General features: G+C 43.5%; 1 protein-coding gene across 2 annotated transcripts in view; it reads left to right on the plus strand.

The window, feature by feature from the left end:
- Positions 1-16,704, plus strand: part of esr1 (estrogen receptor 1) — a 141,451-nt gene that overhangs the window by 6,810 nt on the left and 117,937 nt on the right. For both annotated transcript variants that reach the window (XM_033026167.1, XM_033026168.1), the window contains exon 2: positions 4,991-5,187. In XM_033026167.1, coding sequence (XP_032882058.1) covers positions 4,991-5,187 — 197 coding nt within the window. The remainder of the gene's footprint in view (positions 1-4,990; positions 5,188-16,704) is intronic.

Consider the following 16,704-nt stretch of genomic DNA (forward strand, 5'->3'; position numbering starts at 1 on the left):
TTCAGTCTAAAAATGTGAAAGAGGATAAAGGCGATATTGCGGTACCCATAGGCACCTCAGCTGTTTCCCATCTTTATGTCTACTCTCATTGCCTGAGATTTATTGCCTTCTGAACTCTGAGTTCTTGCTGCCATTTTCCAAACTGACGCTGTTGGTTTTCAGGCTGTGAGACTCAGTCTCTCGTGATAGCCCGGACGTAGATTTGGTAGGATAACATTTCCTGCAGTACTTCTCAATGGACGTCAGCGCTTGAATCAAGGTGGGGGAATCTGTAAACAATGAGTGAGTGTGCCCCAGCGATCCAGCGAGCCCGGTTCGATCCTGCCCTCCGGTGTTGTCCATGGGGAGTGTGCATCTTCCTCCTGTGACTGCATGGATATTCTCCAGATGCTCCTGCTACCTCCCACAAGCCATACATGTTCAGGTTGGCAGGATAATTGGTCATTTAAATTGCCCCCTTGTGGGTAGTGATAGAACCTGGGGAGGGAGTTGAAGGGAATGTGGAGAGAATGAAATGTGTTCACTATGTTATTGGAGTCAATGGATGGTTGATAGTCAGCGTAGGCTTGATGGGTTGTGAGACCTGTTTCCATGCTGCATGTGTCTACCAGGAAGACACTCACAAATTCCCAAAAGAAAACCTTGGCCCTCCTAATCCATAAGGTTGTAAAGTCCCTTCTAACTTTTCTATCTGACGGTAACTCTTTGGTCTAACTAATCAATTAGAAATCCATAGTTTTTCCTCGAGAAAGGAGTCGTCTGAAAGTTGTTTTGATAGCTCTTTGTAAAAATATGGATAAGTTTGATAAAGTATATGTGGTTAAGAAGGAACTGCAGATGCTGGAAAATGTATGTCACATCTTCCTTTCTCCCCCCCCCCCCCCCCCCCCCCTCCCCCCCCCACCTCATCAGTCTGAGGAAGGGTTTCGACCCGAAACGTTGCCTATTTCCGTTGCTCCATAGATGCTGCCTCACCCGCTGAGTTTCTCCAGCACTTTTTGTCTACCTAAAGTATATGTGGATTTGTTCCCATGTGTTCATTGCAAGGTGGCTTAAAATATAAGTCAGTCACCAATAATTCTGGTGCAAGATTCCGGAGAAAATTCTTCACCAAGAAATGGTGAGAATGTAGAACTTGCTAGCACGTGGTTTGGTTGAGATGCATGTATAATATATTTAAAGAAAGACTGGATAAGTGCCGAGTAGGCAGACGTTATAGAGTTATACAACGTAGCAACAGGTCCTTTGATCCACTTTGCCCATGCTGACCATTATGCCTATCTCTACTATTCTTGCTTTCCTGCATTCAGTCCATGTCTCTCTAATCCCTGCTCATTCAATTCCCTGCCCAGATGTTACTTAAATGTTGTTAGTGTTCCTGCCTCCACTGACTATTCATTACATATATCAACTACTAATTTACCCTTCTGATCTTTAAAACTCTTCCCTTTCACCATAAACCTATGCCCTCGTGTTTTAGATACCACTCCCATGTGAAACAGACATGGGCTATCTACCCTAGCCATGTCTTTCATAAATTTACATACCACTATCATGTCACCTCTCAACCTCCCAGCTTATCCAATCTCTCCTCATAATTCAAGACGTCTAATCCAGGTATCTTTGTGAATCTTTTCTGCAGGCTCTCTAGTTAGACCATGTCCTTTCTTCAATGCTGTGGCCAGAACTGCACACAATACTCCAATTTCAGCTTAACCAACATTTTGACCAACATGACGTTCCAACTTTGATATCCAGTGCCTCAGTTGATGAAGGCAAGCACACCATACACCTTCCTCACCACTATGTCTAACTGTGTTCCCATTGTCAGAGAACTAGGTACTTGTACCCCGAGGCTCTCTGTTCATCAATAGTCCCCAGGATTCTGCCATTCATCATGTACATTCTGGCCTGATTTAACTTTCTAAAATGCATTACCTTGCATTTGTCCAAGTTACACTCCATCTATCATTCACTCGCCCACTTTCCAAGTTGAAATATACCCCGTGGTAACCTTAGACTAACCTTCTTCAATATCCACTACACCACCAATTTTGGTGACTTCTGCCACCTACACTTGCATCCATATCATTACTATAACACAAACAATATAGGACGCTCCCCTTCTTTCCTCCTCTTTCCTTTTCTGTTCTTCCTCCGTACATGCTATCCATCCTCCAATTCAGAGCAAGCACCAGAAGATGGCCTGGCCTGTGCTCCTTTGAGGGATCGAGTCTGCCCAACTTGTGTTTTCTGGTTTGTAATTGTAGTATTACTGCCTTTTCCTTTCTGATCAACACTTTAAGTTTAGTTTAGTTTGGATTAGTGATACAGTGTGGAAAGAGGCCCTTCAGCCCACTGATTCCATGCTGAACATTGATCATGTGGAGTGTGGGAGGAAACTGGAGCACCTGGAGAAAACCCATTTGGTTACAGGGAGAAGGTACAAACGCTGTACAGACAGCACCTGTAGTCAGGATTGAACCTGGGTCTCTGGCACTGTGTTGGAGCAACTCTTCCGCTGCGCCACCGTGCCGCCCTCGTTAGTATTATAACAATTGATGGGTTCCATGGTCAGAGTAAGGGGTAGGACAGTGGAGGGGATTGTGACAGTGTACATAGAGTTGGTAGGGCCACAAGTCTGAAATCTCACGTCTGAGATTCAAAGCTTGATTGATTCATGGGAAATCATGGGAGACCCCTTCCACCCCTGCAACGGACTGTTCCAGCTGCTACGGTCAGGCAAACGCCTCCGTTGCCATGCTGTGAGAACGGAGAGGATGAGAAGGAGTTTCTTCCCAGAGGCCATTAGGACTGTAAACTTCTATCTCACCAGGGACTAACTTTCACTGTACCACTCTACTGCTTTTTTTTTAAATTGCTGTTTTTTTCCCTTTTTCCTTCCGCCCACAATATTTAATATGTAAAATAATGTGATTCTGTTCCATTCTGTTTGTAGTTTGTTTGGTTGTTTGTTTGTTTGTCTTTTTGCACAAAGTCCGCGAGCATTGCCACTTTTCATTTCACTGCACATCTCGTATGTGTATGTGACGAATAAACTTGACTTGACTTGACTTGACTTGACTTGATTCTGTTTGTGACTAACATTGTGTTTCCAGACTCTTCTGTATCCGTGTTGTAAAAATAGTTCAAGAAGCATTGTTTTATTCTTGCTGATAAACATGCAGTTGGTGCAAACAAAAGCAGTCATTGAGACATTGTTCTGGAGTGAGCTGTCTGACAACATGGCAGAAGAAGGTGCATCGGTAACCTTCAAAAAGAAACTTGTAAAGGAAACTTACGGGGAAAGAGTGGAGGTGGGGACTGACTAAACTGCTCACACATATTGAACTTGAAAAGGCTCTCTCTCATAACTTTCATGTATTTCTGTATGTTCATTTTTACCTGACAGTTTAGTAGTTTACCGACTGTTTTATTGGTGTGTCTGCAGAGTGTTTCTTGGCCACTGGCTTAAATTTAGGTTTATTACTGTCACCTGCATTGAGATACAGCAACAAGCTTTGTTTTGCATGCTATGCAATGAAATCAGATAATATACTATATATAAATGTAATCAAGCCAAACTCAAGCACGATAGGGAAAGATATAGAGTTCAGAGTATAGTTTTCAGCATTATAGTACAACAGTTCCAGAGACAAAGTCCAATGTCCGCAGGGGGGAATTGGTAACAGAGGAGAAGAAGCAATAATTGGGTAAACGCATGAGGAGAGTTTGATGGGCCTGTACTCACTGGAGTTTAGAAGGTTGAGGGGGGATCTCAGTTAAACCTAATGAATAATGAAAGACCCCTGATAGAGAGGATGTGGAGAGGATGTTTCCAGTGGTGGGGGAGTCTAGCACGGCCTCAGAATAAAAGGGTGTACCTGGAGATAAGGAGGAAATTCTTCAGCTGGACACTGATGAATCTGTGGAATTTATTGCCACTGACGGTGGTGGAGGCCAAGTTATTGGGTACATTTGAAGTGAAGATTAGTAAGGGTGTCAGCGGGTATGGGGTTAAGGCAGGAGAATGGGATTGAGAGGGAATGAGAGGTCAGCCATGATTAAATGGCAGAGTAGACGTTGGGCCGAATCGTTTAATTCTGCTCCTCGAACTTATGAACTTATGATTGATAAAATCTTGATTAGTATAAGGGTGTTAAAGGTTATGGGGAGGAGGCAGGAGAATACATAGAAACATAGAAAATAGGTGCAGGAGTAGGCCATTCGGCCCTTCGAGCCTGCACCGCCATTCAATATGATCATGGCTGATCATCCAACTCAGTATCCTGTACCTGCCTTCTCTCCATACCCCCTGATCCCTTTAGCCACAAGGGCCACATCTAACTCCCTCTTAAATATAGCCAATGAACTGGCCTCAACTACCTTCTGTGGCAGAGAATTCCACAGATTCACCACTCTCTGTGTAAAAAATGATTTTCTCATCTCGATCCTAAAAGACTACCCTCTTATCCTTAAACTGTGACCCCTTGTTCTGGACTTCCCCAACATCGGGAATAATCTTCCTGCATCTAGCCTGTCCAACCCCTTAAGAATTTTGTACGTTTCTATAAGATCCCCCCTCAATCGTCTAAATTCTATCGAGTACAAGCCGAGTCTATCCAGTCTTTCTTCATATGAAAGTCCTGACATCCCTGGAATCAGTCTGGTGAACCTTCTCTGTATTCCCTCTATGGCAAGAATGAGGTTGAGAGGAAGAAATAGATCAGCCACGATCGAATGGTGGAGTACTCAATGGTCCGAATGGCCTAATTCTATTCCTATGTTCTCTAATCCCCTCAGTGGTACACTATTAAAGTCCTTTGAAACTGTAGAATCGCCTGACTGAAATAATTAGAACACAAGAAAGTGTCCTGTTCCTAGAGGAAGAAGCCCCGCAGGTACAATTCACGTGCACCCCATTCTTCCCACAAGGCCTCTCAGTGCTTGGTTCTCATCCCGCCCTTGTTATTCTCTTGTGATTTTGCAGAATCAACAGCGACAATCGGCGCCGAGCTAACGACCATCTCTCCAGCACCAGTGAGCAAAGCAGCCCGTCAACGGGCACCTTGGAATCCAGTAAGGAAACACGATACTGCGCAGTGTGCAGTGATTACGCCTCAGGCTATCACTATGGAGTCTGGTCGTGCGAAGGCTGCAAGGCCTTTTTCAAGAGAAGCATTCAAGGTAACAGATTTGCCGTAATAAGTTAGCACTGCTCTCCATGGTAACGGACAGAGCTGTTTAGCAGCAGCCAGTTACATGTTTCCAGAAGTTTGTTTTCTGTGTGGTAAATTGGGAACTGTCGTCTTATTTTCAATATGCGCCCATTGCCTTGACAACAATATTAAGCATAGATGCTGATCAACACAAACACCATTACCAACTCTGGCTCATATCAATACACAGTACTTGTACATCTCATGTTGCTTCAAGATTTAGTGACTACCCAGCTTAGCAGGATGATCCCTGTTATTTGTTAAGTGCTAGGATTGATTTTAATTAACTGATTAGAGGGAATGTCCTGGTTTTTCAGCTGGTGTCAAGGCAAGCAAGTCTCATATACATCTGGCTTTGAAAAAAAAGTCCATTCAGAATTGCTAGACAATTTTCTCTTTTAAATTTAATTGCTCAGAGTGACCCGACCTTCAATCTATTCCTCTGCGACGTGTGGCTTGGTGCCAAGGGATAGATTGAAGTTCGGGTCTCAAGATAAGAGTGTTCAATTGTCATAGGCACCAGGACCGCACAATCAAGTTCTTACCTGCTGCAGCTTTGCAAGCGCATTAAATGCAAATAAATATACACTAAATTGCCAATTATTCTCAGTAAATCAAACCGTTCAGCAAAACAGTGCTAATGCGGCTTAAAGCACCTTTTTTTGGGGGCAGAATTCTGATGCTCAGCGGCAAATGACATTGCAAATGCAAAGCGCAGAAAATATGGCGAGATGGCTGCAATATTGTAATTATTATGTGTTCCAGGCTATGCATGGTTCATTCATCATCACTGCTCTTGCTAACAAGACATTGGCTCCTAATCCACAAATGCCCACAATTCTCCAAGATCTCCTATGTTGTTCTGACTCCAGCTTCTTGCATCATTTTGCATCGAGTACATTGAAGGCAAACCTGGCATTTTTATGCCAGCCCCTTTATTTTCCTTCAGATGACAAGGATGAAACTGTTCCCCCACCCCGACAGAAACCAATTAATTATACATTTTTTTTTGTTTCTCTTCACACAGCAAAAAGGACTGTTTACTAAATTTAAATTACATTTGGAAAGCTAAACCACACATAGTCATGAATGCAAAGGAATTACATTTTAGTCATGGCATAATTGGATGACAGAACAGGCACAAAGGGCTGAATAGTTTATGCCTGTTCACCCATTTCAGTTTAAATCTCCTTCGTTTCAGATTTGATAATGAATTTTTCAATCCTCTGATCCTTTGGATAATCTTGGATTCTCCCTGATGATGGACCACCACTGAATTATTTTCTCTTGGATCCTTGCACCAGGTGCAGCAAATGCTTTACCCAGACGATCATTGGTGATTAGCCTGTAATGTATTTTGGGAATACTGATACACATCATGACTTTTCCCTTGAAATGCACGCCCAAGGCATGAAACTACCCAAACTCCGTTAAAGACAAAAACAATCTTCACTTTGTTCCCAATTATTGCACTCACTGCTTCTCTTCGGTTAGATTATGGAGCTTGAGGAAGTGTACACAATTATTTTGTGTTGTTGCTCTGATTTTGGAATTAGTAGGAATGTGGCCTTTCCAACACAAATATTTTGATGGTTGGATGGAAGCGAGAACTTGCATTTATATAGCAACTTTCATGATCTCAGAATGCCCAAAAGCACTTTACAAGCAATTGATTAAGACAGTGAAATGTAGTCACTGTTACAATGGAACAGTGTAAACTGGCAGCCAACTTATACACAGCAAGGAAGTATTTTCAGTAGTATTACCTGAGGTGGATTTTGGTTGGAAAACTGGGAGAACACCTGTTGATATTTTTTGAATAGTGCCAAGGGTTCTGGGCACTCCACATATTGTGGTCCAGCAACCAAAGGAATGGTCACCAATATCAGAGTGGTGGGGTGGTGCAAGTGTCAAACAGTGGCCAAAGTCAGGGTCGTGTATGGAATCTGCAGGCAAAAGTACTTGAGCTATGCAGCAAATTAACGGTGTCTGAAACAGGTGTTAGAAACATAGAAAATAGGTGCAAAAGCCAAATCTAACTCTCTCTTGAAATCCAGTGAATTGGCCTCCTCTGCCTTCTGTGGCAGAGAATTCCACAGATTCACAACTCTCTGGGTGAAAAGGTTTTTCCTCATCTCAGTCACAAATGGCCTTATTCTTAGACTGTGACCCCCTGCTTCTGGACTTCCCCAACATCGGGAACATTTTTCCTGTATCTACCCTGTTCAATCCTCTAAGAATTTTGTATCTTTCTATAAGATCCCCTCTCATGCTAAATTCCAGCGAATACAAGCCCAGTCGACCCATTCTTTCATCATATGTCAGTCCCGCCATCCCGGGAATTGACCTGGTGAACCTACGCTGCACTCCCTCAATAGCAATAATGTCCTTCCTCAAATTAGGGGACCAAAGCTGCACACAATACTCCAGGTGCGGTCTCACCAGGGCCCTGTACAACTGCAGTAGGACCTCCTTGCTCCTAAACCCAAATCCTCTTTTATGGCTTCGAACACACACACACATTGCATTTAATATCCTGGTTCAATTCCAACATCTGAACTTGGAAAAGGGACAGTTGACCTTTCATGTTGAGGCCCTTTCTTCAAATTGTCAGAAATCACCAACTTCCCCACTTTGCAACTTCCACAATGTTGTCATCGACTGCACTTCTCTGAAGAGCACAGGGAGACAATGCAGTAACGACTACTGTTCCCTATAAAACTGAGAAGCAAGGTTGTCTGTGGTGATTTAGCACCTGAAACGAGCAGACCTTAAAGCACAACTGGGAGAGGTGGTACATCGTTGCCGCATTTGTGAGACAGCTCAGACCCGTTGTTACATTTGAAGTTTGCGTCATGCTGTGCAGAAGGAGTCATGGATTGATTTATTTGAGGCTGAGCAGTCACCGTTGTTAGAAGAGACGAGATAGCTTGTCTGACCTTGAGGTGGGAGAGAACATTTTGTGTGCCGTATGAGCCTCTGCCAGGGAAGGCAGCAACATGAATCATGGATTCACTTAATGAGACATTGATAATATAAAAGGGGGAGGCCCCAGAAATGCAGTTGCTGATGCACATATAGTTTGTGCTTATTTACAGCAGGCAGGGATTTTGATAGACTTCCTTTCATTGAAATTAATATGATTACTTAAAGCCAGCAGTTTTATTTGTAGAGCTGTGGACCTTTTCTTAAACCTCCCCTCTTGCAAGGTCTCAATAAACCATCTTTCCCTCCCACCATGATTGTGCTTAACTATACTATATCCCTGTCCTCGCTGCCTTGAAATCCTCATATGGCTTCAGAGCCCTTGGGGCCTCTCTCACCCCGCCCCCCTTCCTCCTCCACCGCCATCTCCTCCTCCAAATTCACTTCCTGCCCTGGATCCCACTGCCTTTTCTGGTTGGGACACTCCCTCCTTGTGGCCCCATCACAACTGCCAAAGCTTTAAGCAGCCTCAGCCTTCCTCACTCGAATTCCTTCACAAAACGCATTAATATTCTGCCCATCTCTCAATCCTTCTCCGACTCCATGTTTCTTACCAAATCCACACAACTCGCCTGCTGCAGCTTGTTGGCCAAAACCTTTTATCCTTCTGTCCATATACTTTCATTTCTCTTTTACTAAAGGTGCTGCAATTACCTATTTATCTGTCAAATGTGTCATTTTTAAAGTGACCGTGTTTAAAATGACTCTATTCGTTTTCTAATAATAATTCAGTATATTAATGGGGAGTACACAAAAATGCTGGAGAAACTCAGCGGGTGCAGAAGCATCAATGGAGCGAAGGAAATAGGCAACGTTTCGGGCCGAAACCCTTCTTCAGACTTCTTCACCCTTCTTCAGAATAATGGGGAGTGTTGTGGCGCAGAGGGAACTAGGAGTGCAGGTACATAGTTCCTTGAAAGTGACGTCACAGGTAGATGGGGTGGTCAAAAAGGCTTTTGGCTCATTGGCCTTTAGCAGTCAGAGTACCGAGTATAGAAGTTGGGAGGTCATGTTGCAGTGATATAAGACGTAGGTGAGTCCACATTTAGAGTATTGTGTTCAGTTTTGGGCACCGTGTTATAGGAATGATGTTGTCAAGCTAGAAAGGGCGCAGAGAAGATTTATGAGCATGTTGCCAGGAAAGGTCCTGAGGTATCGGGAGCAGTTGAGCAGACTAGGACTCTATTCCTTGGAACGCAGGAGGATGAGGGGGTGATCTTCTCGAGGTGTACAAAATCATGAGAGGAATAGATTGGGTAACGCACAGAGTCTCTTGTCCAGAGTAGGGGAATCGAGAACCAGAGGACATAGGTTTAAAGTGAGGAGGGAAAGATTTAATAGGAACCCAAGGGGTAACTTTTTTATACAAAGCCTGGTGGGTTTACGGAACGAACTGTCGGAGGAGGCAGTTGTGGCAGGTACTATCATGACTTTTAAGAAACATTTAGACAGGTACATGGATAGGCTAGGTTTAGAGGGAAATGGGCCAAATGCAGGCAGGTGGGACTCATGGCATGTTGGTCAGTATGGGCCGAAGGGCCTGTTTCAACACTATATGACTCTATGACTCTATCTATGACTCTGTGTGGCACTTGAGAAAGCACTTGTAACCAGTCCTTGCTCCATGACCAGTACATTAGAGCTTTTGTTGTATTGGCAGACAGTGAAATTAATTTGAGCATCTTGCTGGGTACATGAAAGACCAGCCTCATAAACAACATGACACCAAGGACATTACAGAGGCACGGCATTCGGCAGTGAAAAGGTTTTCTCCTGATTCCTCAAAGCCTCACCATCACTTATAAGACACAAATCATGACTGTGACATTGTCAAGGACAAGGCAACCTATTGATTTCTTCAAAATCACTGCTAGAATTAAACTTTACAAACACGCTTCATAGAAAAAAGACTTAATTAATATTTGTAGGTGGGAAAACACAACAAATCATTTAAAGTTATTTATGCAAGTGTAATCGTTAACTGAGGTGCAACACGATCCAGTGAAGATTCCTCTATGGATAATGATAGAGAGTGGACATAATATTGGCCACAAATATCATGTTTACTTTTTTTCTCACAATCACCCTTTCACATTGTGGAAAGATCAAGGAGACCTTGCAACAAAACTCCATGTGGAGAATCTATTCTGTGGTTCTGTTATACAGTATAGGTGTCACGACTTTCTCTGTCTCTTCTCCTTGATGCTCTTTCCCCTGTAGCTGGGTTCGTAAACACTGATCAGGAGCAGAAAGTCACCATGACAAAGAGGTCTCACTGAAAATAGAAGGTGGGGTGTTTGTAACACAAGGCTGTTCATTAACCAGTGGTGATGAGCGCAATGCCTTTGTGTACTTTCTCTGTATTAACTGCATGCCGTGTCACCAACTAGCAGAATCAAGTCAGCTTGTGCTGAGAAAAGGAAAAAATCACTTTGGGCATCTTTTATACCAACGAAAGATTCCTGCGTGCTATCTGTCCCTGAATCCTGGTTGAGACAGCTGGAATGCAACCACATCCTCTTCCCGAAAAAGTAAAGAGTTCCGTTTATATAATACCTTTTACAACCTCAATAACCCAAAGTGGTCTCCAGCTGACAAAACACTGTCAAGGTTTAGAGTATGTTTGCCAATTGTGCAGAGCAAGCTCCCAACAATAGCAATGTGATAATAACTAGATAAGTTGCTCTCAATAGTAATAATAAGGAACTGCAGCTGCTGGATTATACCAAAGATAGACACAAAATGCTGGAGTAACTCAGCGGGTCAGGCAGCATTCCTGGAGAACATGGATTGCTGATGTTTTGTGTTGGAACCCTTCTTCAGACATTTTATTGAGTTGCTCAGAATAGTGCAGATTGAGAAATAAGTTTTGACCAGGCTCCAATATTTAATACAACTGACATTTAAAGGAAAAGGTGTCATTATGATTCAAGATTCAAGAGAGTTTATTGTCATGTGTCCCTGATAGGACAATGAAATTCTTGCTTTGCTTCTGCATAACAGAACATAGTAGGCATGACTACAGAACAGATCAGTGTGTCCATATACCGTTATATAGAAACATAGAAACATAGAAACATAGAAATTAGGTGCAGGAGTAGGCCATTCGGCCCTTCGAGCCTGCTCCGCCATTCAATATGATCATGGCTAATCATCCAACTCAGTATCCCGTACCTGCCTTCTCTCCATACCCTCTGATCCCCCCTCATTTTTCTAAACTCCAGAATTCCAGAGATTCACCACTCTCTGTGTGAAAAATGTTTTTCTCATCTCGGTCCTAAATGATTTCCCCCTTATCCTTAAACTGTGACCCCTTGTTCTGGACTTCCCCAACATCGGGAACAATCTTCCTGCATCTAGCCTGTCCAACCACTTAAGAATTTTATAAGTTTCTATAAGATCCCCTCTCAATCTCCTAAATTCTAGAGAGTATAAACCAAGTCTATCCAGTCTTTCTTCATAAGACAGTCCTGACATACCTGGAATCAGTCTGGTGAACCTTCTCTGCACTCCCTCTATGGCAATAATGTCCTTCCTCAGATTTGGAGACCAAAACTGTACGCAATACTCCAGGTGTGGTCTCACCAAGACCCTGTACAACTGCAGTAGAACCTCCCTGCTCCTATACTCAAATCCTTTTGCTATGAAAGCTAACATACCATTCGCTTTCTTCACTGCCTGCTGCACCTGCATGCCTACTTTCAATGACTGGTGTACCATGACACCCAGGTCTCGCTGCATCTCCCCTTTTCCTAGTCGGCCACCATTTAGATAATAGTCTGCTTTCCTGTTTTTGCCACCAAAATGGATAACCTCACATTTATCCACATTATACTGCATCTGCCAAACATTTGCCCACTCACCCAGCCTATCCAAGTCACCTTGCAGTCTCCTAGCATCCTCCTCACAGCTAACACTGCCCCCCAGCTTAGTGTCATCCGCAAACTTGGAGATATTGCCTTCAATTCCCTCATCCAGATCATTGCGGTACCCCAATAGTCACTGCCTGCCATTGTGAAAAGGACCCGTTTACTCCTACTCTTTGCTTCCTGTTTGCCAGCCAGTTCTCTATCCACATCAATACTGAACCCCCAATGCCGTGTGCTTTAAGTTTGTATACTAATCTCTTATGTGGGACCTTGTCGAAAGCCTTCTGGAAGTCCAGATACACCACATCCACTGGTTCTCCCCTATCCACGCTACTAGTTACATCCGCGAAAAATTCTATAAGATTCGTCAGACATGATTTACCTGTTGTAAATCCATGTTGACTTTGTCCAATGATTTCACCACTTTCCAAATGTGCTGCTATCCCATCTTTAATAACTGACTCTAGTAGTTTCCCCACTACCGATGTTAGACTAACTGGTCTGTAATTCCCCGTTTTCTCTCTCCCTCCCTTCTTAAAAAGTGGGGTTACGTTTGCTACCCGCCAATCCTCAGGAACTACTCCAGAATCTAAAGAGTTTTGAAAGATTATATATATACACACATGAATAAATAAACTGATAAAGTGCAAATAACAGATAATGGGTTATTAATGTTCAGAGTTTTGTCCGAGCCAGGTTTAATAGCCTGATGGCTGTGGGGAAGTAGTTATTCTTGAACCTGGTCGTAGCAGTCTTCAGGCTCCTGTACCTTCTACCTGAAGGTAGCGGGGAGATGAGTGTGTGGCCAGGATGAGGTGGGTCCTTGATGATACTGCCAGCCTTTTTGAGGCGGCGACTGCGATAAATCCCCTTGATGGAAGGGAGGTCAGAGCCGATGATGGGCTGGGCAGTGTCTAAAGATGCATGAAAACATTAAATTTACCAAAGATATGATTATTATTATTATGTGCGTTGATTGAACAGCTCATTAGATGTGTTCCGCTAGACCTTTGATAGGATACAAATTGTACATTCCTTGTATTTTTGTAAATGTTATTGTATTGACACAGTTCGCAGTGCAGGTGGGCGGTAGTCAACTGTGCTGAAGTTGATGGACATGTAGAGTGAATAGGTTATAGTTAAATGCGTGGGCAATGGAATTGGTTCACGGACTGGCATGGATCTGATGGGCTAAATTGATCTTGTGCCATAAGGAAATGTAATCAATGATTTGAAACGCACAACTACTGCATATGCTGAAATAAAAACACAAGAACCCTGAAGAAACTCAGCAGGTCAGGCAGCAATGACCCTTCCGTTGGAAATACAGTCATTTCACCCTTCATTAACATAGAAACATAGAAAATAGGTGCAGGAGTAGGCCATTCGGCTCTTCGAGCCTGCACCGTCATTCAATATGATCATGGCTGATCATCCAACTCAGTATCCTGTACCTGCCTTCTCTCTATACCCCCTGATCCCTTTAGCCACAAGGGCCACATCTAACTCCCTCTTAAATATAGCCAATGAACTGGCCTCAACTACCTTCTGTGGCAGAGAATTCCAGAGATTCACCACTCTGTGTGAAAAATAATTTCTCATCTCGGTCCTAAAGGATTTCCTCTTTATCCTTAAACTGTGACCCCTTGTTCTGGACTTCCCCAACATCGGGAGCAATCTTCCTGCATCTAGCCTGTCCAACCCCTTAAGAATTTTGTAAGTCTCTATTAGATCCCCCCTCAATCTTCTAAATTCTAGCGAGTACAAGCTTACTATACTCACTGATTTACGGAAATCTAGTCAGGAAGAATTTACTGGTTGTGCAGTTTTCTGTTTATTTCGTTAAAGCTGACAATGTTTCAAGCAGTGTAAGAGGGAGATGTTGCACCTGTAGGTATACTGTAGGGAGGAGTTGGTGGCCTGGTGATTGATAGCATAAGCTGGACGGCACGTACTGGAAGGAAGAAATCTCTTGAAGGTTTGAAGCACCTCATGTATTCAAATGTTTCCTCCTTTAACTCCCTTCATTGATTTATTACTATACAAACAAAAAAGATTTGGTGGCGTATCTAAGGGAACCTTTCTATTACGATTATAGTTTTAGAAGCAGCTTCACTTTTGCAGCAAAGGTATATTTACACTGTTATCTTATTGAGGCTGATACTGATGCAGGATTCACGTTGCACTTAAAATTCCTACTTGGCTACGCGACATTTAAAATCTAAACACTGCCAGCATTGATTAGCTACAGATTAGTTGCCTCTGAGGCAGTAGTTGAGGGAGCTGCTGCCCTCTTCTACTGCTGTGGAAGTTACTTGTATCGCTCAGGTCACCGCTATGAAGCAAACCAAAGTCCCAGGCGCCCCCAGAATAGCCTTGTTTCCCTTGGCCATTCCACCATTAATCACATAGACAGCTGCACACCAGCATTCCAAGTCTTCTACCGCTTGGCCAAAACAAGACGTGAATTTCTCCAGGAACCTTCCACAACCTCAGGGCTCCCCAAGGCCCTTCAAAGTCAATGGAGTACTTAATGACTGTAATCACTGTTATATGGAGAAAGGTCAATATTGGCAGTTACCAACTGTTCAATTTCCAAAGTGCTCGGGAGCCAGAAATGTGATACCAAATGTTCTGCTGGTAATGATTGAGGGGTGATTAATGACCAGGGCACAGGAGGTTATATCCAGCCGCTGCTGAAAATAATATGGGATCTTTTATTGTGCAGTGAGGGAGCAGGTCCATGTCTCATCTGAGGGATGACACTTCTGATAATGCAGCTAGTCTGTCTCTGCACGCCTGGCTCGCACCTCCCAACATGTCCAGTTGGTGCTGGACCACTACAGAGGTTTCCTTTTCTACCCTCAGTCTGGTTATGTTTGTTTCTCCACCCAATGGTCTCCACCCACCACTTTCCCCATTTACCTACCGACAACATCATCTGCAAACATGGAGTCTACAAGCACCAGGTTCTGATTCTCATCCACCTCCCACAACCTCTCCAGTGTTAGACTAGCTTCTCGAGATCTCACGTTGGACCTACATAAATTTTCTTCAATTGAACATGACCTTCAGTCTTCACCCCAAACGCCGTTCCCATCCCCTTGCCTGGTCTGCTGCCTTCCGCCTCTGCATTATCACCAAGCCTCACCATATCGGCTGCAGTCGCCTTGAACAATATCTGTGTGGCTCCAGCAATAATTTCCATCTGTCTTACTTCAACCGCTATCCGTAGATTTAAAGCTCAGCCAAAACTCTGTGGATTGTATAATAAATCATATCAAGTCTTGAGCTCTCCTCGTGATGGTCCATACAGACCTACCATAGCAATGTATGTTTCCCATTTAAAATTCTCATCCTCGCACACAAATCATATCGGGTCCTCGTCTTTCACTGTTTCTGAAATCCCCTTTGGCCATTTGCCCTTGTAGAGGTCGCTGCATTCCTCTAATTCTGGTGTATTATGTATCACCCTTACCCGCACAGTCAGTGGCTGTGCCAGCAGTGTACACTGGCCCAGACGGTGGAATTCCCTTCCTTAACCTTTCCGCATCTGCGCCAACCTCACAGACCCTTTCAGCACGTGGTTGCTTAGCCTTCTTTTTATCGCTAACAGCAATTGTAACGTCTTGCTTTTAGCTGTCGATGCAATGCTTTGGAATGCTTTTTTCCAATTTTACAAAGGCAGTATTTGTTGTTATATTGCTGTTGATAAAAGGAGTGACCAGAACTAGTTTATGTGAAATTGTTCTGGCCTGGAGGTTTGTTGATGCCTTATGCCTGGATGTAATAGGAACAGCAAAGTAACAATACAATGCAGTTACAATGTAACCACTGCCATTTAATAAAAGTAGCAAAAATAGCAGTTGGTGCTTGATCCTTCTACATCTCAGCCTCTAGCTTCCCAATCACCGCACCTTCCTTTCCAGCATTTCCCCCATTCCTCTTCTTTCTGCTCATTTGGATCTGCCTCTTAATCGCCTCATTCCTTCTCAGTTGTTCTTCCTTCCCATCAAACTTCCTCAATAACAGCCGACCTCCTCATCACTATCCCTCTTTCCTGAACCATCTTCATCCAGGCCACCCTCACCTGATCCACCTGCCCATCCTCCTGGACAATGCAATCATCCCGCATCAGCCAGGCTCACTCTCCAAAATCCCACCAATCCCACCAATCCCACATTGTAAACAACAATATTCCAATTGCACTAACTCCTTCCTCAAACTCACTGACAGCTCGCAACCTCAACATGCGAGATCATCTTCAAGAATTCAATCATCAAATACCATGTGGATTTGCTGGCTCTCTGAAGCAAAACATGTCATACCAGGTTTGAGGCCTCCATTTATACCAATCGTAGTGTTCGTATACAAACAGTGACATTTTCATATTAACTGAACAAAAGTCCATTTTACACCTCATTCTAGAAGGTGGAAGAGTGAAATTGTTTTGCTATCCAGCTTTCTAGTTCCCAAGATGGGAAAGTGGGAGAACACAGAACCAGTGTGAGTGGAAGATCAATGGTCGGCATGGACGTGGTGGACTGAAGGGCCTGTTTCCATGCTCTATCTCCAAAACTAGAACTAAAAAGTCATTACATTCAGCAACCATAACTTGCCAGAAAGTGGGA

The sequence above is a fragment of the Amblyraja radiata genome, chromosome 8 (genome assembly GCF_010909765.2).
Source record: "Amblyraja radiata isolate CabotCenter1 chromosome 8, sAmbRad1.1.pri, whole genome shotgun sequence".
In the NCBI taxonomy this organism is placed as follows: Eukaryota; Metazoa; Chordata; class Chondrichthyes; order Rajiformes; family Rajidae; genus Amblyraja; species Amblyraja radiata.